The sequence below is a fragment of the Vombatus ursinus genome, unplaced genomic scaffold (genome assembly GCF_900497805.2).
Source record: "Vombatus ursinus unplaced genomic scaffold, bare-nosed wombat genome assembly UNPS02004573.1, whole genome shotgun sequence".
NCBI lineage: Eukaryota > Metazoa > Chordata > Mammalia > Diprotodontia > Vombatidae > Vombatus > Vombatus ursinus.
In genome coordinates, this window is record NW_020944351.1 from 780,487 (window position 1) to 805,184 (window position 24,698).

Genomic DNA, 24,698 nt, shown 5'->3' on the forward strand with positions numbered 1-24,698 from the left:
ATTCCCTTGCTCTATTTCCTTTGGGGAAGTTCCTTCTCTCTCTGCTCTAGTTTCCTCATCTATCTGAAAGTCCTTTCCAGCTTGAAGCCCCAAGTCCCAGGAATTGAACTAGAGCTTTACTTAGAGGGTTGTCCTCTAGAGGTCCTTCCAGAGGAAGCACCCCTAGAGCAAAGGCCTTTGGGTGCTTCACTAATTAAGCCCCACAGATGCAATCCCCAATGGCTGTGCCCCAAATCTGCTAGAAAGTGAATCATGCAACAGCACAGTTCCAGGGTACACATCTGCCATAGTCTGACAGAGGCATAGCTTGCTGCCTCAGCTGGAATGGCATAAAGTATGAGTCATCTCATAAGCCTTCATTTTGTTGCTATCTGGTTCAGGTATTTTAATTTCATTTACCTTTCACCCTTGGGGGGTTTTTGAGGCATAGAGCATAATTGGGGGTGGGGGGGAACCTCCTTGCTCTTTTGAGGTTCTATGATTGCCTGGTTATATGTATTCAGCATCTGGAGGCTGGAATAAATTAATCAACTTGTACATGAGGCCTACTGATTAGTCAGTTTGTGAATTACCCAAGTGCTTTACCTTTCCTCTCTCTGAGGCTCAGCCAAGGTATTCACATGGCTGTTGCTCATTAGCACCTCCATCAGAGAAGGGCCAGGACAGGAAGAGAAGGGGAAACTCAAATCAGATAATTTGGTTGGTTGTAGCCTTGCTAAAAGGGTTAGCATTAAAATTATTAGATAACTGACTTTTTTTTTTTACCATAATCTACAGTTTTCATTTATGTTATCCATTTTCCCTTTTTATAATTAAAATGACTATATTTAGCTTTTTCTCTCCTTATTTGGAAATCTGAGACATGTTAAAATAGAATTAGGAATTGAAAGTCATATTGGTCGAGCTGCCTTCATACGATTACCAAAATGGGTAATGTGTTTGTTAAACCAATCTTTGTTGAACACATGTGCAAAAAGCACGGTGCTAGGTGCTGAGGATCTGCCTTTTCTGCTTTGAGGCTATCTTCTGTCTGTAGTCACAGAGCATCTGTCTTGGGGCCTGAGGGAGGTGGGCGGGGAAGAGAGATCAGAGGGCCAGGGTTCCAAGCCCAATTCTTCTACTTACTTTCTACCTATGTGGCCTCTGACAAATCACTGAACCTTCCTGGGCCTCAGTTTCCTTTTCTATGAAATTAGGGAGGTGGACTAGTAGCATGGTATAGTAGGAAGAATCCTGTATCTGGGATCAGAGAACCCAGCTTTGAGGCCAGCTCTACTGTCTGCCTGTGTGACCTTGGCTGGCAGGTCTTTCTTTCTCTCTTGGCCTCAATTTTTTCCTCGGTGAAATTCTGAGGGAGTTGAATTAGATGACCTCTGAGCTCCCTTCTAGTTGGAAATCTATGATTCTACAGCAAAAAAAGTATTAATACAAACTATATTTTAGCTTAGTGAAAACATCTGATAAAGGATTTCTCAGATTCTCAGTTTGCAAACTACAGTAGAGACTAGTTGTAATCTCAAGAGTAAATGAAATGAGTGGCAATTGGTAAACCATCTGCAGCAATTCTTCTCCCATTGGGGATCGGAGGTCTGGCTTGTTCGATTCAACATTAGGGAAGACATTGTGGAAACTACATAAAAAAGGCAGATCGAGTTTGTATTCCTCTAACTTTCTGGAAAGCTGCTCTTTTGATGGGCTTCTTTTGAGTTAGTAATAAACCATGCTAGAAGAGAGATTTCCCTGCAGGAATGATGATTGATGTTTTCAATGAGTGTGGGGTTTGTTTGAGCAAATGAGAATGTCCCAAATGGTATCGTGTAACCTGGTACAAGTGTACAGTTAACTTCTACCTATTTCCGTTCCGATTTTCCAGGCAGGGGCCACTGTTTAACGTGAGCCTACTTTCTCCCTGCCACGTAGCAGGGACCAGTTTCTCCTGCTACTCAGCTAATACGTGCTCTAGGAATGCAAGCTGATTTTTAGCCAAAGCAAAAAATGCTGCATCCTAGTCAAATAAAAGCAATTTTTGGATTTCCATGGGGAGGAAGGGGTGGTTTCTGTTTGTACATCTGCTTTTCTCTGGTAGTGTAAATAACTGTGTTGAATAAGAATAAGAATATTCTTATTCTAGTCAATTCAGTTCACCAGTTATCTTACATGCTGAAAAAAGTCTTTGAACCAGCTCAATTTTCCCCGTTTCCTCCACTTAAAAGTGCTTTTAGTAATGATGGATTTGAAGGCAGTGGGCTTTAAAAAGCTGAATATATACAGTGGCAGTACTGTGTGAGTACTGGATTAGAGAAGTGCTTTTTGGCTTTGTTTTTTTATTTTTTTAGAGTCTGTTAGCTCCCTTAGTTTGTTTTGGCTTTTTCCCTAAGGAAAGGCTAGGTTTAGTTTTTTCCAGGTTTAGAGCCTCTTGGACCCCTGCTTTTTAAATACACATATAGAAATACAGTAAGATCCTCTTTGCATGGTGTTTTATAACTTGAATGAAGTAAGCTTGCAGTGTTATGATTTTGAACATCTAGATATTCCTTTTGTGCCCTATTTCAATCTCTTGTAATTAAGATTGTTCTTAGTTGTGGGCAAAAATCACTTTCTTTTGAGTATATAAATTTCATACAGCAGTTTTTAAAAATTCCATGTTAAGAGGTGGGTAGGTAGTTTTTGGTTAGTTTTACTTTTAAATGATAAAATTAGGGTTTAAATATAGGTGCTCACTATCTATCTCCCTCAAGCCCACCCCTCTCCCTAATATTTCCTATTATTGCCTAACCTTCCTATGGGTAGAAGGTCTGATCATGTAACTACTCCCCTTATTCATAAAACTGCTATACCGCCTCCAGGGTCAAATCAGGATCAAATCTTCTGTTTGGCTTTTAAAGCCCTTTATTACCTGGCTCCCTGTCCTGCCCCAGGGCAACCTTTCCAATCTTCTTAGACCTTCAGCCCTTCCACATACTCTACAATCCAGTGACACTGGCCTTTCTCTTCTTCATCTCCTGAATTAAGCCATTCTCACAAACTGCCCCCATCTCCACCTCCTGACTTCCTTCCCAACTAAAATCCCACCTTCTGCAAGAAGCCTTTCCTGATCATGCTTAACTCTTAGGCCTTCCCTTTACTGATTATCTTGAATTTATCCTTTATATATCTAGTTTGTACATATAGTTGTTTGCATGTTGCCTCTCCTTTAGAGCAGGGACTGTCTTTTGTCTTTCTTTGTACCCCCAGCACTTAGCACAATGCCCAGCACATAGTAGGTGCTTAATAAATGCTTGGTGACTGACTGACCTATGATTTCATTGGTATAGGTAACTCCAGGGTGAAAAACCTCCCTGTACCAACACAGGTTGGCACCTTCTCACCAACTTCTAGTCTTAGAGCACTGAGGTTAAGTGACTTTTGCCAAGAGTTTGTGTTAGTCAGTATTGGTCAGAGGTGGCACTTGAACTTTGGTTTTTCTGGCTCACAGGTCAACTCTCTCTCCAAGACACCATGCTGCCTCTTCAAGATTGAAAATCAGGTTTCAAAATAGAAACTGTTTAGTGTACATGAAAGATTTGGGGAGCAGTAATAGCCTCCCACCAGCAGGATCAATTAAGCAATTCCTGCTTGGTATGGTAAGGGTGTAAAAGCAGTGGGCCCAAAAAGGAGAGACAGAAGAAAGGAAGAAAAAGAAAAGATATGAAGGAGGAGAAGAAATATTTCAAGGGATAATTAAAAAAAAAAAGTCACAGAAACTCCTTTAAGTGCTATGGAAATATATTGGATTTTGACATATTCTCGAATCTAAAAAATTCCCAAGAATGTGTATAGGGTGGAAGCAGGGAGGAGAAATCTCCCTGGCATTTGGAGAGAGCCTCATTCAGCTTGAGCTTCCTCCTGGGAAGAAGGGCAGTGACAAGGTTGTATTATTGGACAGCCTGACAGAGTTGATGCGAGACATAAAGGAAATAAAGGAGAGATGCAAGCTCTTATTGTATATGCATCATGTTTAAAGCAAAACCTAACTCTAATTTGGACGGATTGGAGGAGGGGGAAGGGGATTGGACTAGAGATCTGGTGATCTGGATTCTAATCTCAAGTTTGCCATGTCATTTACATCTAGTCGAAACTGCTGTGCTAACATGAATATGGCCTTGGTCTTCAGTTTGATCTGAAGACTGAGGGCTAAGGTTCGTTAGAAATAAACTGAATTGTTGACTGTTTTTTTAAGCTGCCATTTTATTACTTAGGATAGCTGGCTCTGGGTAGGTAGCAGGGGAGAGTGGAAGGAGCCCTAGGCTCACTCACTAAGAGACTGCCTGGGCTCGTTAGTAGCTGGGTGGTCCTGGATAAGTTACTTAAAAGTTTCTAAGCCTTAATTTCCTCATTTTTAAAATTGGGGGCAATATTACTTGGGCTATCCCTTACCAAGGTTTTGTGAATTACAAAGGAGACGTTTGTGAAATACTTTGTAAATCTTAAAGTACCATAGAAATAAATGTATGTTTCTACTCAGGCCATGAGAATGATGGCTGGCTAATTAGCACGCCAAAAATAACCTAAGTACTGGAAGTCTCTGTTTATATATAGTTGATAGACCAATGTGTGCTTCGAAAACATGTGCAAATAGTTTGTTCTCAGGTAAGAAATACATCACGGGCTTAGGAAGTCCTTTTTTATACTTAGGATAAAAGGCTATACCACCCTCCCCTCAGTGCTGTCTGACCCTACATTCTAAGTTAGGGCATTTTTGTATCTCAGTTTTGCAGCCTCATGATGGAAATAAGCTGTGTCCAAATGACTCTGATGAGGCCGTATGTAACAAGTGGTACAAAGTGTGTCATTGGTGAGTGGGAGAGGCTGGAGTGATGGACAAAGAAAGGATTGATGGGGGAGAGGCCCTCGAGGAGCAGAACTTGGTGGGGCAGGGAGCAATAACAAGCAGTTATTGAGGCAGGATCACAGATGTGGTCAGGGAGCACAGAGGAGTCAGTTTGGCTAAGGAATAGGCTTTGTGTAGGAGATCATATTTGATAGAGCCGGAGAAGTACTTTGGGGCTAGATTGTAGAGGGGTTTTACACCAAGACAAAGAAAGACAGATGGAGACCATCTTGACTAGATTGGATAGTTTATGCCATAGATGGCAGAAGATAGGGCCATATTAGAGAGGGCTGCGCTACTAGGAGGAGGGATTTGGATTTTATTTTCTAGGCTTCTATGGAGTCCCAGGCAACTCTGGAGTAGGGGAGTGACACAGTGAAAATGGGGCATTAAGTAATTATTTGATTAATAGAAGAATCTGGAATTATGAAGGATGGATCGATTGGCAGGGAGGAGGCCAATTAAGCAAGTGCAGAAACCTAGGCCTGAGGTGATGAAGGGGAGTTACAGTGGGAACTTTGTGGAAGGGGAAACGTGAGGTAGGAAGGGTCAATGGGACTGGGGGACCGCTTTTTATATAGGAGGCAAAATAAAGTAAGGAGTCCAAACTAATTGATTTGACCTTGGGATAAGGGTGCTATTGACATGGGAAGACTGAGAAGAAAAGCCTTCCTTTTTAGGGGAGACAATGTGACTTTGGTTTTGGCTATGGTGAGTTTGGGGTAAACTGAGAGCTACAGATTTGTGAGTCCTCATAGGGTTGGGGTGTGTGGGGGTGTGTGTATGTGTGTGTGTGTGTGTGTGTGTGTAAGAGAGAAAGAGAAAATGAGAGCACACAAGCTGTGTGTATTTGAAGGCAGAAAAGGAGCCAGGGGAAAGGAAGAAACTGAGACGTGTATATATGGTCACCTAGGGGTGGTACCTAGGATACAGGTTCACTTTGGAGACTAAAGGACACCTCTTTCCCTAAGACTTATGGGACAGATGGGAGGAAATGTAGAGAGAGAAGTATCTTGAATTAGTTAAGATAAGGGGGAGCTTTCCCAGTTGGCCTTAGGTCTCAGTGACACTGGAGGTGAAGCCACACACACAAGCTGTGTACCATCCAAGGCATGTGTGCAGGGCCTTTTGGGGGTTTTAAAATCTTTTTAAAATGTTAACATTTTACTGTTCCTTTCTCAACTCTGCACAATTTGCAAATGTTCTCCTGATTTGTGATTTCTCGAAACCATACAGCTGTTGCGTGTAGCACTTACCCGAGAGGTGCACCTGCTCATGACTGTCTCTGCTTTGTCCTCAGTCTGTCTTCAGATATTCTGGATGGCAGTAGTAGCAGCATTGGCTCATCCTCAGACTCACTGGCTAAAGTCAGCAATGCCACAGACTCTTCAGTAACATGTTCCAATTCATGCTCTTCGTTCATCTTGATGGATGACCTTTCACCCAAGTGACTTAACCATTTCTCATTCAGTGTTCTGACCGGGCTGTTTTCTAGACAAAAGACTCCGGCAGGCAGGGAAAGGGACTCTGATCCTTAATGAGGATTAAGACATTAATTAGGATAACCAAAATTAATGTAACATTCTCCCTTAACATCTCTATTCTCAAAGGTTTAATCCATAGATATATTAACCTTACTGCTAGTTTTGCGTTAAGTGACTGTTCAGATTATTAAAATTAACTTTGGGTTGCTGTTGCTCTATTTTACTTTTGATGCCTAAAAGGCTACCTCCTTAAGGTCCTGTAGTTTGAGTATTGATATATGGTTTCTAGTATGGCTCCTTTCCCCAACAAAAGTAAATGATAGTTACAAAACTGATCAGAAAGTCTCTTGTTTGAGAGAGATCTCGTTCCCTATTCCTCCCATTAAAGAAATAGTTCTACATTGCTCTTCATTTTACAAACATAAAAGGCTTGCATTTGGTTATATTTAAATGATTTTTCTCATCAGATTTAAATATATGATTTCTCCTTTTTCCTCTTTGCGCTGCTTGCTTGTGGCCAGAACAGGAAATACTTAGTGGTCTCTGTAGCTGCCAACATTGCTCCTTTGTAGTTAAGATTGTATGGAAGGATGAGGATTGGTCTTAATGTTTAAAATGTTAATGGGCTTGGTAGTATGCCTGAATTAGTTAGTAAGAATGTTCCAGATCCCTATAACCCAGAAATAGCGGGAGCTAACATTTTTTCCCGAAACTTGTAGCCCTGAGGAATGTATAACATATTATTAATATTTCTAGTTATTTGTTGTCAAGGAGAAGAAATTCCAGCCTTGATCAAAGATATCTAGTGTATCCAGACATGACTAGCCAGTGTTACTGACCTAAAAAACTACTGTGCAGGAGAGTGCACATGGGGCCATCAATGTCTCCTGTGGCATTGAGGCCATAGGGACTTTTGTGCCTTAGGGGACATTGTTCTACTATTAAAGAATGTGAACCATAGAGGAAGGGGAAAGCAAAAGGAGGTGCCATGTGTAAATGATCTGATATGGGGTCTGGTGCGCCTTTTTCTTATTGCTTTTCAACTTCTAGATTTGTTTGCTTTCCCCTATGGTGATTGGTACCAATGATTCAGTCCCTCTGCATCACAGTTTTTGTGTTGCCACTAGAGAAGATGCATGGGTTTAGGTAACTTTCATGCTGCCTTGAAAAAAGGCAAGTCTCTAAAGTTTAATTTCTAGGGAGAAAAAAGGTTTGCAGGCTTGATAATTGAATATTAGCTCTGTATTCTACCTTTACGAGTCAAATTTGAATTGTAAGGAGCATTTCAGTTAGTCTGAGGTAGCAAAATAAGGAATTTCATAACAGGAAGAATATTAACCGAGCTAGATAATCCATTGATTATGGTCTACTGTCATGCTATTTATTATTTATAACTATGTAAAAAGTCTGTGTGATGAATTATAGTATTTTTTTATGATTAAAAATTTTTAAATGTTTGGTAGTAACTGCTGGCTTGTCTCTAATATACAAAATTGCCTGCCATAAGCTTTCATTTTTGAATGATGGTTCAAAATGCTTTTGTCTAAAATACAGCATTTGTGTTTTGTTTTGTTTTTTTAAGAAAATAACACTGAATTTTAAAGAGAAATTTTGTGTTTTGAAGGTAAGCAAAGATTGGCAATATTGTGTAGTTTGGCTAGAGGGGAGAACTAGACTTTCTTTTCAGCTCTAACAAGGACATGGTGTGGCCTACAGGAGTCCAATTACAGTATCTCATGTTCTTTATTTTAACTTGTAATAATATGGTAGCCAATAATGGATTTATTATTTGTATTATTTTTACCCGTGGAGCATCACTAGTTTTCCTCACCTCAAATAGATGTGTATATTGTAAAATATTAATCCATAGTGTGCCATTTAAAAGAGAACATATAATTAGTTCTACAGTATTCAATGTATTCATTTTATTTGTATATGAACCATATTATTTAAGATGTTTTTGCCTGTACAGTAATGACTAGAGTGTTTTATCTTACAGAATATTTATCCACTTTCACTTTGCTGTCTTTTTTGCCTTAAAGGGACACTTTCAGCCATAATTTTCAGACTCTGAATTGACTGCTAAGATATAACCTTTCAATTCTTATAGATGATTAAATTTAATTTAAAAATTTTAATCATTGAATTGGGAGGAAGGAGCTGGAGAAGAGAAATGAGACATCAACATACTCCTGCAGTGTTCGCTCTGAGGGTATAAGAGCTAGGAGATGACCCATGAAGTTATCTTTGATTGTTTAAATGGCAGCTTGGTGTTAGTGGTTAGAGGCTACATCTTGGAGGCAGGAAAACCTGAGTTCAAGATCTATCTCTAACACATACTAGCTGTGTGACCACAGACAAGTCACGCAACCTCTGAAGGCCCCAGACCACTCTAGGGTTCCATTCCACATGAGTTGCTGACCTGCATTCAGCATGTGGAGTGCCCTATACCAATGAAATCATAGGTCTGGACCAAAAAAGTAAGGGAGTGGTGGTGTGTTTTTAAATGATCACACATAGTGATCTGTTTCAAATTGATTCTAAATAAAGGTCAATTAACTAATGAACTTTGTTGATAGTCTAGCAAATGAACTTTGTTGACAGTGTCCCTTTATTTCCATATAAAGTTCACTCTGCCATTTGAAAAATCATTATCTGTTATGATGTGATATAGAGGTTGTCATTTATCCCCATTATACTCTCCCGCCCTCTTCTCAGTGTCTCTGTTTGGCAACATGGACAAGGGATGGGAGGACCAGCATCTCCCTCATGGCCATCAGATGGTTTCGTCTGCCTGACTTGTAGAATGATGTATTTCATGATTACTGTTTTGGGAGTGATGGAAAGTTTTCTGTGAAATGTTGGCCTTTGTAAACATTAGAATGAAAATCTCATAAAATGTGAACACATGCATAAAACTTTGTATTTTCTTCAAAAAAAAAAAAAAAGCCTGGCCGTCTCTTTTATCACTGGTGACTGACTTTGCCACCATATTCTATATCTTGTACATCTGGCAGAGCTTAATTCGCTCCCTTTTGTATTCCTGATAATTCTTCTAATTCACAAAGTTAACTTTGACCATACGACCTTTTGGATTTACAGAAGAGCATCGAACACCTGAGAAGTTGCACTATGAAGCACCTACATTTCAGATGCTCCTCGACTCATAAATTTGTGAGCCGTTCTTTATATCCAATTGGTTTATTGCACACTGCCTTGTCTTCCCCACTCCTAAGCTACTCTGGACCACCAAGCGCCACCTAGTGGCTGAAGGAAATTGGATTGCTATCCCTATCATCTCCCTCCTTTGCCCCTAGGGATGTGGCACATGCTGCGCGCTTCTCCCACCTCCATTCCTCTTAACTGCTCACAGCATCATTAATTCCACCTCTAGCAACCATTATGTCATGTGCTCCATACAGTGCTTTGGGGGTACATCTTACTAGATTGATGAGATTGTGCTGTAAGCAGGGACTGGCTCTGATTTTATCTTTAAATCTCCCCCAGTGCCTTGTACATAGTAGGTACATAAGTGTTCAATGAACTTGTCCACAGTCTGGCTTCAGCCAGTCTCTTCACCTTTATCTGCTTCTGCCCTCCCTGTACTGCCCACCCCGCCACCCCAACATAGCATCCATGCTCCCCCTCCCATACATAACAGAGCAAAGCAGCCAAGGCTTTGAACCAGCATTGAGAAAGGGCTGATAGCACTGATAGTTCTTTAGCAGCATAGAAACTGCTAAACGGGTTAGTCCAGGAGTGGGGAACCTGCAGCCTCGAGGCCACATGTGGCCCTCTAGGTCCTCAAGTGAGGCCCTTTGACTGAATCCAAACTACACAGAACAGATTGGGTCAACAGGCTGCACTTGAGGACCTAGAGGGCCACATGTGGCCACAAGGCTGCAGGTTCCCCATCCCTGGTTAGTACCTAGTTAGCAAGAATCATTAGCTAAATTAGGAAGCTACCATGTGCTTCCTTCCCCTGTTCCCCTACTGAATTGATCTGAAATTTATTTCCATATACTCTACATGCTAGTAAAACTGGATCACTCATCATTATCCCAACATATCTTGCAGCCTCCTACTTCTGCATCTTTGTTCACCCCGACCCTGGATTGCTCTACATCACTTGTTGACGCCCTGCTCAGCTCAAAAAAACCCTCCTCCATGAAGCTTTCACTTACCCTCTCCCAACAATCCAGTAGTGATTCCTCCCTCATAGAGCACTAGGCCAGAAGTCAGGAAGACCTGAGTTCAAATCTAGCTTCAGAAATTTACTAGCCATGTGACCCTGGGCAAGTCACTTAATCACTGTTTGCCTCAGTTTCCACATCTGTAAAATAGGGATGATAATAATAGCACCCACCTTGCAGGACTGTTGTAAAGATCAAATGAGATAATGATTGTAAAGCACTCAGTACAGTGCAGAAATGTTAGCTATTATGATGTATGCTATTCACATTTTGTGCTTTGAATTTGTGTACATATCATCACTCTTGCTAGGCTGAAAGCTCCGTTAGGTTCAGCACATAGAAATAGGTCACCACTGAATATCTGTTACTGTTGAATGAAGGAACACTTCTTGAATCCCCTTTTCCCTTCTTGACTAATTACCACAGGAAAATGCATTTCCATCCTGCCTTTCCCCTTTTTTCCTTCCCCTAGTTCTTTTTATATAACTCGAAACAAGCATGGGTGGTAAGTGTGAAAATGATGCTAAGGACACAATGCCTATATATCAAGAGAAAGGAAAGCAATAAGTTGTGAAATGATACTGGGTAAAGAATTGGTGCTGTCAACCTTTAAAGTACCCAGAATCCCCCTTGGGTATCAACAGAAAATTCTATCTACCATCTACTCTTCACTTCCAATGAAACCTACTCTGCTTCAAGAACATAACTTCCTCCTTCCTCTCATCAGAGGACCTTAACATTATCAAGAAAATTAGGATCATCCATCTTGAACTCTCTCTTCTTATTTCTACACTTCAAATCCTATCAATTTTTTTTTTCCTAGGGAAGGAGGGATGGGGGGTGGGGAGAGAGAACAGTGGGACAAGCTTCCAGAGGAGACAACAGGAGATAAATTCAACGGTACAAGTAAAGGGTTTGGCCACCTTGAAATGGGAGACTGGAGGAAAGAAGGATGAATATAAGATCATTCTATAAATGTGTCGAGTGCTGAAACTCAGAATGACCTAGTGAGAAATGCCAATGACGACAACTGTGGGGCATGGTATAGCGGACGGTGCTGGCCTCTGAGCCAGGAAGTTCTAGGTTCAAGTGGGCAGGTCAATTCAATAAACATTTGTTACATGCCAGGCACTGTGCTAAATGCTGGACACCATCTCTCAGCGCTCTGGGGCAACTCTTACTATAAATTGCAGAGAAGGTGCCAACCTGCATTGGTAAAGGGAATTTCCTCACCTGGGAGTTACCTATATCGATGAAATCAGAAATCATTTCATAATCGATGAAACCAGTCCCTATCCCTTATCTCCTGTTGGGAGAAAGAGAAGGATCAAAAAAAAAATGTAAAAGATCACCTCTTGGGTAGATGAGATAAGTGACAACAGACAGCAGGCAATGCTGTCACATCTCATTTTGTTTGTTTTCTCTGCCAAGGAGAAGGTTCTTTGAACTGGAAATAACATAAAAAGGCAAACAGGAAGTCAGTACTCAAACTAAGTAGAGATAAAAAGAAAACCCCTAGTTCTGCCCTTGATGAATTCAAGTCTCTTGGTCCAGATGAACTACATCCTTGGGTATTGAAAGAACCTGCAGATGTGATGTCAGAAAGATCACAGCTATGGGAGAGATGCTGCCGAACTGGAGGACAAATGTCATTCAGTTTTCAATAAAGGGAAGAAAATGGAGTGCAAACTTTATATGCCTATGAGCTTGAAGGTGATTTCTGGGAAAATGAGAACAGATCATGAAACTACAGTCACAGCTAGTGACTGTGTAGAAAAGGAAGCAGTGAATAAATACAATGAGCCAGCATGGTTTCACCAAGAACGGATCATGACAATGGAACCTTATTTCCTTTTTTGATAGTTAATAAACTGGTAGGTCAAGGTGATGCTCCAGATATAGTTCACCTAAATTTGAGTAAATCATTTCATAGTATCATAAGAGCATAGATTTGGTGGTAATCTAACTCGACCTCCTCATTTTACAGATGAGGAAAGTGAGTCTCAAGGAGGGGAAATAACTTGCCCAAGGTCAAAACGGTACAGCCAGAATTTGAACCCAGGTCATCTGGCTTCAAATCTGGTATTATTTTCATTGTATGATATAGAAAAGCCAGAGAGATGAGGGTTAGACAAGAGGAAAATTAAATGGACTTGGAATTGGTTGGCTGGATTAAAAGAGTAGTCATTAATGGTTCTAAATCACCTTGAAAGTCAGTATTGATTTGAGTACTCCAGAAATTGGTACGTGCCCCTGTACCATCTGAAATTTTTATCAGTGACTTGAATAAAGGCATAAATGACAAGCTTATTCAATTTGCATATGGCATGAACCTCGGTAGTGTGATGGGTAAGAGAGCAAGAATGAGAATGTTCAAATCCTGGCTCAGACACTTACTAGCTATGTGAGTGACCCTGGGCCAATCAGTTAACTTGCCTCAGTTTCCTCAGTAAAATGAGAATAAAAGGCAGCTGGGTAGTACAGTAGATAGAGCATCAGGCCTGAAGATAGAAAGATCCGAGTAAATCTGACTTCAGATACTTACTAGCTGTGTGACCTTGGTTAAGTCCCTTTAAGGGGCAGAGGCCTGCCTCAGTTTCCTCATCTGCAAAGTGAGGATCATGATAGCATTTACCTCCCAGGGTGGTTGTGATGATCAAATGAGATAATATTTGTAAAGTGTTTAGCACAGTGCCTGGCACATAGTAGGCATTTAATAAATTTTTCTTCTTTATTTTGCTATGTGTCACTGGAGAAGTCACTTAACCTCTCTGAACCTCAGCTTCATTTGGAAGATGGGCATAATGATAATACCTCACAGAGTTGTGAGGACCAAATAAGATAATAAATGTATAGCACTTTGTAGACCTTAAAGCCCCAGTTACTTTTAATATCATTTGTATTTCCTTGTCTGTATACATCTTGTTTCTACTAAATAGAATGTAAGCTCCTTGAAAGCAGGAACTGTTTGATTTTTGTATGTATCCTCAATGCCTAGCACATAGTCAATGCTTAATAAATACTTGGTGAATTGAAGCCTCCCATTCAAGATGAATAAAATGATTATGATTCAGTTTGAGTGGGGGAGTGAGGGGCTTTTTCTTTCTTTCTTTTTTTTTTTGGAGGCAGTCAGGGGTTAAGTGACTCACCCAGGGTCACACAGCTAGTAAGTGTGTCTGAGGCCAGATTTGAACTCAGGTCCTCCTGACTCCAGGGCAGGTGCTCTATCCATTGAAGTGCCACCTAGCTGCCTTCTGGGCCTTATCTTTTGTAGTGACAGGACGCAGGATTTTTTTTTGTAATCATTTCCTTGAAGGAACACAAGAATTAAAGAGGCTTTGTGCACACTAGCTTGGGAACCTGGCCATCATTTATAACATAGTCTCTGGGGAAAATCTATATTAGGAATTTCAAACAAGCCAATGTTTGGAATGTCTTTTTCATTTACGTTGAGGACTGCAGATATCTTTTCCCTTTCCTGTATATTTCCCTGAGGTGTTGTTCAATCACACCTATTTTTTTTTTCAGCATTTTACACCCAAATGTATTTTTTTATCTCAGAATTTGAACATGTTACTTAATTTTTATGCAGAAAACCACAATCTCCCAGGTGGTCACTTAATAGGCTATTGGTAGCATATTATCCTATTTCCCCTATGCAATGAGATCTTATAGATTAGCCTAGAAAACACTTTGAAATTTCACTCATTTGAAAGATACTGTATTTTCAAAAATCAAGCATGGGATCTGTGCCGAGTTTGATTCTGCTGTTGCTATATTCTTTTGCCTTTTGTCCAGACTTGTGATTTCTTTATATAGATGCTCCCTCCACCAATGCTGACCAGAAACTCCTCTGTAACTCCAAGGCTGGCCCTCTACCTAGCATACCTTACTCCCTTTAAAGAGCTGAAATGACCAGTTTTTAATTTTGTGTTTCTGCATGTGTATGTACATAACACATACACACATATGATCCCTTTAAACATAAAATTAAAAACTAGTCATTGGAAACCCTGGAAATGGTAGAAATAGCAATAGAGTTGGAAACAGGACAGACCAGGGATCAAGTGTTACCTCTGATAATAGTTAAAGCTGCACTAAGATTTGGGGGATACCCTGTGTGTTAACCCCTTTCAGTGTCATCTGTAAAATGGGCACCAAAATACCTGTAGCCCTTAATCAATCACAAGGTTGTTGTATCATATGAAATAATGTATGTAATGTCCCTTTGCAAACCTTGAAACACTATAGAAATGGCCATTGTTATGATAATGATTAGTAGGTGGTGATAGACCTTGAAAGGCCTTATTGGTCATATTGAACATAACTTGAACACAGATGGCCCCTTCTCAGTTGCAGCTCATTTCAGAGAGCTGATTACAAATCAGAGTATATTTGTCCATTTCAAATTTGTCCATTCAAATCATTTGAATTAGTAAATTAAACTATGTACTGTATCGCTGGGGAGGCTTCAGACACTTAATACCTGAAGGAACATCGGCCTTGGAAAACAAAAACACCTCCACTTACTGTCTGTATAACCCGAGGTGAGTCCTTTCCCCTCTCAGGGTCTCATCTGTAAAACAGAACTGATACTTTTGAAGCTGTAGAACATTAGGCTACCAATATTAACTGCAAATTAGTGGAAGAAAATGGAGCCTTAGGAATTTTCAAATTGGATTGGGAACATCCAACACTTGGGGGAATCCAACCTTGGGGAGCATGGTTTAAAAAAAAGGGACAGAGAAAGGATTCCTAGTTTGTATTAATTAGTAAATTATTATTAATGAGTTGGGCATCACAGACTCTAGTAGTTGATGGAGGGGTAGCTAGGTGGCACAATGGATAGAGCGCAGGGCCTGGAGTCAGGAAGACCTGAGTTCAAATGTGGCCTCAGACACTTACTAGCTATGTGACCCTGAGCAAGTCACTTAACCCTCTTTGCCTCAGTTTCCTCATCTGTAAAATAAGTTGGAAAAGGAAATGGCAAACCACTCCAATATCTTTGCCAAGAAAACCCCAAATGGGATCACAAAGAGTCAGGTGTGACTGAAAACGACTCAACAACAGCAATGGTTGATGAATAGAGAGCCCTTCTGAGAATATCTGCAGATTTCAGTGCAGATCTGAGTACAGTTGACCTGTCTGCCAAGATTTGGGATGGCCCCCAGAAGCAGGAGAGTGAACCAGTTGCCTATTAAACAAAACAGCAACAAGTGCCTCCAGCCTGGAATTCTACATATGGCATTTTGATAGCCAAAGACCCTTTCTTGAATTCTAGATCTCAGAGAAGATCTGACCCTCTAAGTCATGCCCAGGACTGTGACCAGCTTTTTACAAGGTAGTGAGAGTACTTGAAAAGGCAGAGTGGATGTGGCTTGTCTTAATTAAAGAGCAAGTAACTCAAACCCAGATGCCAATTCACAGGTATACATTTATGAGCTGTTCTGTTTTTCTTTCTGTTCTTGTCACATATTTATACAAAATTTAAAACTAGTCATTTCTACTCTTGAGCCTTGTCAATGTCAATCCTTTGCTCTCCCACCCTCCTGTCCAACTTTGCAATATACGGATGGAAAGAACAACATTCATTAGGCAAGCAAATGTCTTGAAATATGTTCAATATATCAAAACATCATTCTTTCTTCAGCCAGGACATAAATCTCCCATCTGTCTCATGAGGCAGTTAAGGGTTTGGGGGTGATTTGTTTTGTGTGTGTGTGTGTGTGTGTGTGTGTGTGTGGTGCAGCTGCAATTTGCTACATATATTGGTACATAAGTTGTTGGTAGCTTATGTTTACCTAGCAACAAAATCTGTTTGGCAGGAGACTGTGAGAAGGGAGATGTCATGGAGGAGGCTGTTTTGTATAAAGTAGTTTCTTCATCTACAAATTCTCAAATGCAAGAAAGGCCAGTGTCTTAAGCCAAACAATCTGTCTTTTATAGTTTTAACCCAATCTGCAGAGTAAATGCAAATTTGTAGAGTTGTCTACTTGAATCACCTTACACACAAAACAGAATGCCAGTTTTCTGGAAAAACTCAGCAATTTGGTAAAAATCAAGGAGAAACTGTCTTAGTTGTGGGTGAAAAGACCATTTGCTCAGGACCAGTTTCCTATCCTCTCCACGCAGCATTCATTTGAGATGTCTCATTTCAATGAGATGGGTCTGAGGATGGACTATATGTCTGGAATATTGATCAATTTAGGGGAGGTCCGTAGCTATTGATAAAAACAGAATTATTCCAGTCTACAAAGACACAGAAGAGCCATGATCTTTGTTAATGGAGGAGAGTACTTGGCCAAATGAGATCACAGATCCATTCAAGTATGAAAGTACTCCCAATGTCAGAAGATTGCTCAGGGACAACATCTCTACCTAGCCTCGGTGGTCTTTAGTCAAAGTTAAGCTTGAGGGGCAGCTAGGTGGCGCAGTGGATAGAGCACTGGCCCAGAATTCAGGAGGACCTGAGTTCAAATCTGGCCTCAGAGCAAAACACTTGACACTTACTAGCTGTGTGACACTGGGCAAGTCATTTAGCCCCAATTGCCTAAAAACAAAAAACAAACAAACAAACAAACAAAAAAGAACAAAAAACAAAGTTAAGCTTGACCTACATGGAGCAGTTTGCCTTTGTTGTCTGAATAACTGTTGTCTTTTTCAACAGCATTTCTGTCTCCATGCCCACTTTCTAATCATTGGAGCAGAGCATGTTGAAAGAACAAAACACAATGAGAAGAGCTCATTAGCTCCGGGCTAGTCAGAGGTCTAGGGCTCTAAACCCAACCCTGATCCTTACTTCTCCCGTGACTGTGGGGCAAATCACTTATCAGATCGTAGATGTAGAACTAGAAGGGATCTCAGAAGCCAGCTTCCCAAACTCCCTCATTTTACAGATGAGAAAACTGAGCTACAGAGAGGTAAGATGACTTAGGATCATAAGATCACAGACGTAAAGGTGGAAGAGACCTCAGAGGGCACCTAATTTGAAGAAACCGAAGCCCAGTGAGTTGAAATAACTTGCCCAAAACCACACAGACAGTTAAGTAACAAAGGCAGAATTTGAACCTGAGCCCTCTGATTCCAGGTTAGTGCTCTTTCCTACCTGCCATCTTTCATCTGGACCTCATTTTCCCCATCAATCAAATGAGGGGATTGAACAAGATGATCTTCCAGGTACCTTCTAGTTTTAAATTAATGATCCTTCATGTTCCGTGCCTTTGAAATTCTCAGGTGTACTTTGGGCATTCATTCTTTTTTTTTTTTTATTTTTAGGTAGTTGGGGTTAAGTGACTTGCCCAGGGTCACACAGCTAGTAAGTGTCAAGTGTTTTGTCTGAGGCCGGATTTGAACTCAGGTCCTCCTGACTTCAGGGCAGGCGCTCTATCCACTGCGCCACCTAGCTGCCCCTGGGCATTCATTCTAAGAGTGAATAAAGGAACCAAGGACTAGAATTCTCTTAGCTTCCTTCAGATCTGTAGACAGAGCTTTTGACATCATAGTTGTAAAAGTTGTTCTCCAGATTTGTCTACAACTCGAAAGAGCTTACTGTCTACATAGCTACATGCTAGTTACTTTGAGGGATACAAAGAAAAGACACAGGGCCCTTGTATTTGAGACTCCACTTTCAAACCAGCGGAGGGTGTGGGGCAAGCAGAGAGTAGGAAAGACAAGGGTGATGCTTAGGTAAGATTGGGAAGTAGAAAATGTCTGCCTTTGGTACTCTTCCCTTCTATCCTAAGGCCTTTTCTACACCTCCCTTTCAACTGCAATGTCCTCCTTCTGTCAGTGGAGGAAAGAATGTATCTGATCAATTTCATTCACACTAAGGTGTCAGGAATCCAATATGCTTTTCCTTGCAGAGGTCTTTGCATTTTTTTTTTCCAAAAGGGAGAGGGCAATACTTGACAAGGGATTGTATCACTAGGGAGCAATGGGGGGGGGGGGGGGGATATTTTTTGTGTGGGGTGTTTTTGGCATTTTTCCAATGATACCATGAAGGTGACAGGTTGGTGCTGGAGTTAGAAAGTTGGGATTGTGGTGATATTACATAGTGGTGATAGTTAAAAGCCTAGGAGAAAACAGGAGCTCAGAGAAGAAGGTATAGAAAGAACTAAAAACTCAAAACCCCCTTCCAGGAAGGGGGCAGGGGTGGAGGTGGCAGGGTTACCCACAGTAGGGAGCAGGTAGAAGAACCACCAAAGAAGGAACTATCAGGGAGGTCAGGAGGAGAATTTCAATTCAAAAAAGCCTTCATTAAGTGCCTACTATGTACTTGAGGCTAGGGATGCAATGACATGTCCCTGAGCTCAAGGAACTTATGGTTCTACAGGAACTGGGATAGTGCAGTGTCACAGGAGGTAAGGAAAGCCAGCCTTATCAAACACAGCAGAAAAGGGCCAAAGGAAATGAGAACTGAAAATTCTGGTTCAGTGAAGGTTTGGGGGTTTGGCTGGAAGGACACCTTAGAGGACTCTCAGTAAAGTGCTGGAGCAGAAGCCTGATAATGGATAGCAAAGGTAGAATAAGGAAATGGATGGAAGGAGATATTTTCTACTTGCTCTAGAAATTTGGCAGTGAAAAGAAGAAGAGAAGATGGTAACTAAGAGGGTCAGTAAGGTCACTGAAGGGTTTTTGCTTTCCTTGAGTTTTGAGAAACAGGTATATGTTTGAAAGCAAAAGGTCAGGATCCAACGGAGAGGGAGAGACAGTGTGAGAACAGGGTCCCTCAGGAAGTGGGAAGGGATAGAATCTTGAACACAGGTGGAGAGAGGGCCAGCATTAGGAAAGAGGAATAATTTCCTCTGAGACTAGAGATGTACAGACAGGGCCCCACACCCCATCACGAGATGGTCTCAATCTTTTCCGTAGAGTAGGAGGCAAGATCATCTGCTGGAAGTGAGTGGGCGGGAAGGAGGGGGACTCAGGGGCTTGAGAAGAGAGAAGGAGGTCTGGAACGGCACTGTAGGGAGGACACAAGAGACAGGCATGGATTGCTGAGCAGTGGTGAGGGCCAAGTTGAAGTTTGTAGCGGGCCAACTCTGGAAGGTTCTACAGGAGCCAAAATGTGTAGTGGGCCAAACCTGCACTTCCATACAAGGTTTTCTTCAACATAAGCAAGAAAATGTATCTGGAAAAGGTTGTCTTGCAGTTCACTCTAAAAAAAATGTATTTAAGTGTCTTTTTGCAGCTCTGTTGCCATACAGTAAACACCTCCTGAGGAACTGTTTTAGCACATATTGCAAATCGCCTTTGAAAGAATCTGACCAGACAGGTTGAGGCTCTGTTTCTTATGTGCTGTTTTGCTAGGGTAATCTGCCAGATTCCACTGCTTGTCCTGGGCCCACTCCCCTAACGCATGAGACCCAAGGCTGCCTGTTCACCAGCTCATCCCTTGCAGGTGGTTTTTCCTTACATCACTCTGCAACCCCAGTGGATTTAAGTAATGTCCTTTCCAGATGTCCAGATGTCTTTTGGGGGTGGGGGGAGAAGGAATGTTTATGGAAATATAGAGCCTGTTGATGGGAAAAGAGAGAAAAATAAAATGAGATTACTAGATAGGGTAGAAGTTACTTGACTACAGTTTTCTTGAAAGCAACAAAAGTGGGTAAATTGTTTAGGGATTAATGATTAAAAAGGACAGGTATCAATTAGTCAATCCAGAAGCCTGGGTCATGCAGCCTGCCAGGTGTTAGAGAGACAAAGATAGTGAATGAAATAATCCCTACTCACAAGGAACTTCTATTCTAAATTACTATTGGTACTGTATTACAACAATATTGAAAATAGTGACTTTCTTCATTAAAAGGTTATGCTAAGCTCAAGAATTTAGCTTCAGAAAAGAGAAAATATTTTGGCTAGACAATCTTATGGAAGCCTTTTACTTCTGCTATCATTGTACCTTACTAGCTCTTGGAATGCAATTATCAGAAGCTGATAAGTAACTTGGTTAGATCACTTTCTGTGAGCTTTTCTTGAGGTTTAAAATGGGGCCATGTATATGTTATTTTATACACACTAACGGCCAGAGATAGAGGAAACACTACTCATTTTATATAATTACACGAGGCCTTAAAGAATAATTAAAAGAGATATTGGATCTCTGTATTTACAATAGCAGCCCTATTATTTGCCTCTTATGCCTATCAAAAATGGGTCTCTGTCTTAAGATGTCAAAGCATTCTTCCTCATTTAAACCCTTAATGCATTACCAAAGTGAGTAATTAAAGCTGCCTTAGGCAACTTCTAACTTCTTATCTTAACCAAATTTAGACTCCATAAGTCTCCAAAGGTAAGACTTTAATCCTAGAAAGTAGAACCTGGGCATACCTCTTAGTAGAAAGGGGTGGAGATGAGCTTCACTTGCTCTTGGGACAGTGAGCAGAATAGCTTGGTAGGAGTGCATGAATTTAGGGGAGCAGGGGGAAAACTTAATAGGTAGAGTGAGGCCTACCTAAGGGGCTTGGAGGCTAGGTAAAGAAAGTCAGGCTTAATGTGGTAGACACTAGGGAGTTAGGTTCTTGAGCAAGGGAGTGACATGCAGAGAGTGGTTTAAGGAAGAGTAGTCTGTAGTGAGTATATGCAGGGTATATTGGAGTTAGTGAGACTGGAACTAGGAACAACAATAAATCGACTGTTACAATAATCTAGGAATGATCAAAGGAAAGAGATGTTGTAGAATGGAATCTCTCTGCATTAGGTGGGAGTTAAATTCCAACTCTAGGTTCTGTGATAGAAAATGTGAAAGCACTTTAAAAAATATAAAGCACCATATGTGTGTGTACCCACATGCAGACCCCCACATCGTACGATATCCCACCATGTTGTAAAATGTGAGAATTCCCTTCCCAGTATTGGGTTGTGATACAGCTCTTATTTTTCATCTGTCTTTATCATACATCACTCTGTGTGTGTGTGTGTGTGTGTGTGTGTGTGTGTGTGTGTGTGTGTTTTCCTCCCAGTAGACTGTATGCTCCATGAGTACTGGGACTGTATCTTGTCTAAACTTTACATGTCCCTCTGTTCTCAGCGCATTTGGCATTTAATAAATATTTATTATTCTAAGCTCCTTGAGGGCTAGGACTGTCCTTTGCCTCTTTTTGTATCCTCAGTGCTTAGTACAGTACCTGGCACATAGTAGGTGCCTAATAAATGTTTACTGATTGATTATTGAATATCCTCTTTCTCATTTTCCCTTTCTGAACTGTCTCCACCTTTTTTTTTTTGTTTGTTTCTGGTAAATGTCACTATTTTAGTCATTTAACTGTTATCTTTTGCTAAGGCTAAACCAAAACTGAAAGAAGTATAATCCAACATTGAAATACCTCAAGGCTTTAGGTTGGTATCTAAACATGCTAAGTAAGCAGGGTATGTTTGAGTTATAAATGGAAATCTCTTTTGCAAGTTTACCCTGGAAGCTCAGTGATTGGGGCAAGGCACAAGAAGGGTAGGATAGCCTGCTCAAAGCAGGTCTGGCAAGTTCCTGTGATGCCAAGTCGCTAGGTAACCCTAAAACACAGCTGTGAGTTTTCCAGGATGCCATGTCATCACTATTCTCTGCCTCTACCCTTCTTCCCTGCCCTAGAAAAGGACACAGTGTAGGTTACCCTGCAGGGTACTGGAGTAGCACACATTTAGCTAGAAGAAGGAAGTTTCTGAGGACTGAAAGGGAGCTGAGAGGTCATTTAGTTCAACACATTTATTTTAAAAATGAGGAAACTGTAACCCAGAGGCTTTAAATGACTTGCCCATGATTTCACATGTATTAAGCAGTCGAGTATTCGAACTCAAGTCTCCTGACTCCAAATCTAGTGTTCTTTTCTTTATTGTTTTATTCCTAACTTAGCCCTCTCCTGCTTTTCCAGTTTTCTTATGCCTTACTGCCTGTCAAGTATGCTTTGATCCAGTGACACTGGCCTCCTCTCTGTTCCTGTTCCAAACAAGACCCTGCATCTCTCAGCTCCAGGCATTTTCTCCAATTGCCCCCCCCACCCCCCCATCCCTGGAACACTTCCCCTCTTCATCTCCACCTACTGGCTTCCTTAGCTTCCTTTAAGTCCCAACTAAAATCCCATTTTCTACTGGAAGCCTTTCCCAATCTCTTTTCATTCCAGTGTTTTCCCTCTGATAATTATTTCCCATTGATCATGCATCTAACTTCTTTGTACATATTTGTTAGCATGTTGTCTCCTCCATTAGATTGGGAGTTCCTTGAGGACAGGGACTGTCTTTTGCCTCTTTTTGTATCCCCAGTGCCTGGCACTGCCTGGCACATAGTAGGTGCTTAATAAATGTTTATTGACTGACTGATTTTCACTATACAGTGTGTCCCAGAAGTTGTAGTGCAGTTTAAACCTGCTGAAGACTTGGGATACCCTTTATAACACTCCCACAGAACTAGATGCTTTTTTTTTTTAAAACAAGGTTGCTATTAGTAGATTGGGGACTGCTGTAGATGTAATTTAATGAAGTTTTAGCAAGGCATCTGACAAAGTCTCATGCTGTTCTTGTGTATAAGTTGGAAAGATGTGGGCTAAATAGTAGCTTGGTACCATTGAGTGGATTCAGAACTGGTTTAGTGGCCATATTCAAAGAGTAAATTAATGGGTTGATGTTACCTTGGAAGGAAGTCTCCAGGGGAGTGCCCCAAGCATCTGTGTTCATCCCCTAGGACTCTGTGCTCTTACCCCAGGAATCTGTGCTTCATCTTTGGCTGTTGAACATTTTTATTAGTGGCTTAGATAAAGGCATGTTTATAAAATGTGTAGGTGACATAAAGGTAGGAGGGATAGCTAACAGTTAAGGGGTTCTTAACTTGGGGTTCCTGGACAGATTTCAGGGGGTCCATGAACTTGGATGGGAAAAAAAATTACATCGTTATTTTCACTAATCTCTAACTAATGTGGAGCATGTCCTTTAGTTAATCAAAGGCAGTATCCTAATAAAAGGTCCAGAATCTTCCCCAGGCTGCAAAAAGGGGTCCAGGACACAAAACAAAGATGAAGAATTCCTGCCTCAGATAATAGGATGCCCCAAAGATCTCAATATACTAGACTGTAAGAACAAATTTAATAGGGTGCGATGTAAAATGTTAGCACTTGAAGAAATCATTCTCCAATACAAGATGAGGAAAGTCCAACTAGATTGGTTTAACAGACAGCAGTTTGCCTCAGAAAGAGCTAAGGGTTTTAGAAAATTGAGAGCTTAATGTGAACCAACATGATATTGCAAATCGCAAAAAAGCCCTTGAAACTTAGACCACATTAAGAAAGGCATAATAATTAGCATCCAGGACTGGGAGGGTGAGAGAATTTCCCCTCAGGGATATTTTATTTGGTTCTGGGCTCCCCATCTTAGTGAGGACCCTAAGAAGCTGGAGAGCTTTTCGAGGAGGGAGACCAGGAGGCTGGGCCACAGGAGCATGGGCTACAGAAGAAAAGACTTAGGGGAAAACCTGAACTCGTCTTCAAGTTTATGAAGAGCTGTCGTTAGACTTGTTTCTGCTTGGCCCCAGAGGATAGAACTCAGAGCAAAGGGTGGCAGTTGCAAAGAAGCAGATTTAGGCTTGATATAAGGAAAAAAGTCCTAGCAATTAGAGCTATCCTAAAGTAGGCCAGGCTGCCTGGAGAGACAGTGGGTTCCCCCTATTTGCTGGATGTCCCCAAGAAAAGGCCAGATAACCACCTGGATCACAGATCATAAGAGCCTAGCTCTAGGGTTACAAGGGACCTCAGAGGCCATCTGGCACAACCCCTCACTTTCCAGAGGAGGAAACTGAGGCCCAGGGAAGTGAAAGGATTTACTTACTATACAAGCTCACACAGTTTTGTCAGAGCTGGGATTCAAACTCAAGTCCCGTGACTCCACAGCCAGTGTATCCCACTGCCTTCCTGTTGGTATATTGGAGAGTTGTCTGGTACCTTTGGGGTCTCTTCTGCTTCTGAAATTTTGGGAATGTGGATGAGTAAGAAGTCTATTTCACTCTAGGTTAGCAGAAGGGTTCTATTGCACCTCTTTCTGAATATGTCCTTGTTCTGGATTGAAAGAGCCATGGGTGAGTCTTACAAATGTCTTTGAATTCTTTCACCTCAGATACTTGTTAAGGGTAGCAATCTTCGGTCTGCTGTTTGCCCTTCTGAACTCCAGAATTAC

At 41.1% G+C, this 24,698-nt stretch overlaps 1 protein-coding gene across 2 annotated transcripts in view; it reads left to right on the plus strand.

The window, feature by feature from the left end:
- Positions 1–9,272, plus strand: part of FAM122B (family with sequence similarity 122B) — a 45,910-nt gene extending 36,638 nt beyond the window's left edge. For both annotated transcript variants that reach the window (XM_027838032.1, XM_027838041.1), the window contains one exon: positions 6,171–9,272. In XM_027838032.1, coding sequence (XP_027693833.1) covers positions 6,171–6,321 — 151 coding nt within the window. In that variant the 3' untranslated portion in view covers positions 6,322–9,272. The remainder of the gene's footprint in view (positions 1–6,170) is intronic.
- Positions 9,273–24,698: the final 15,426 nt, after the last annotated feature.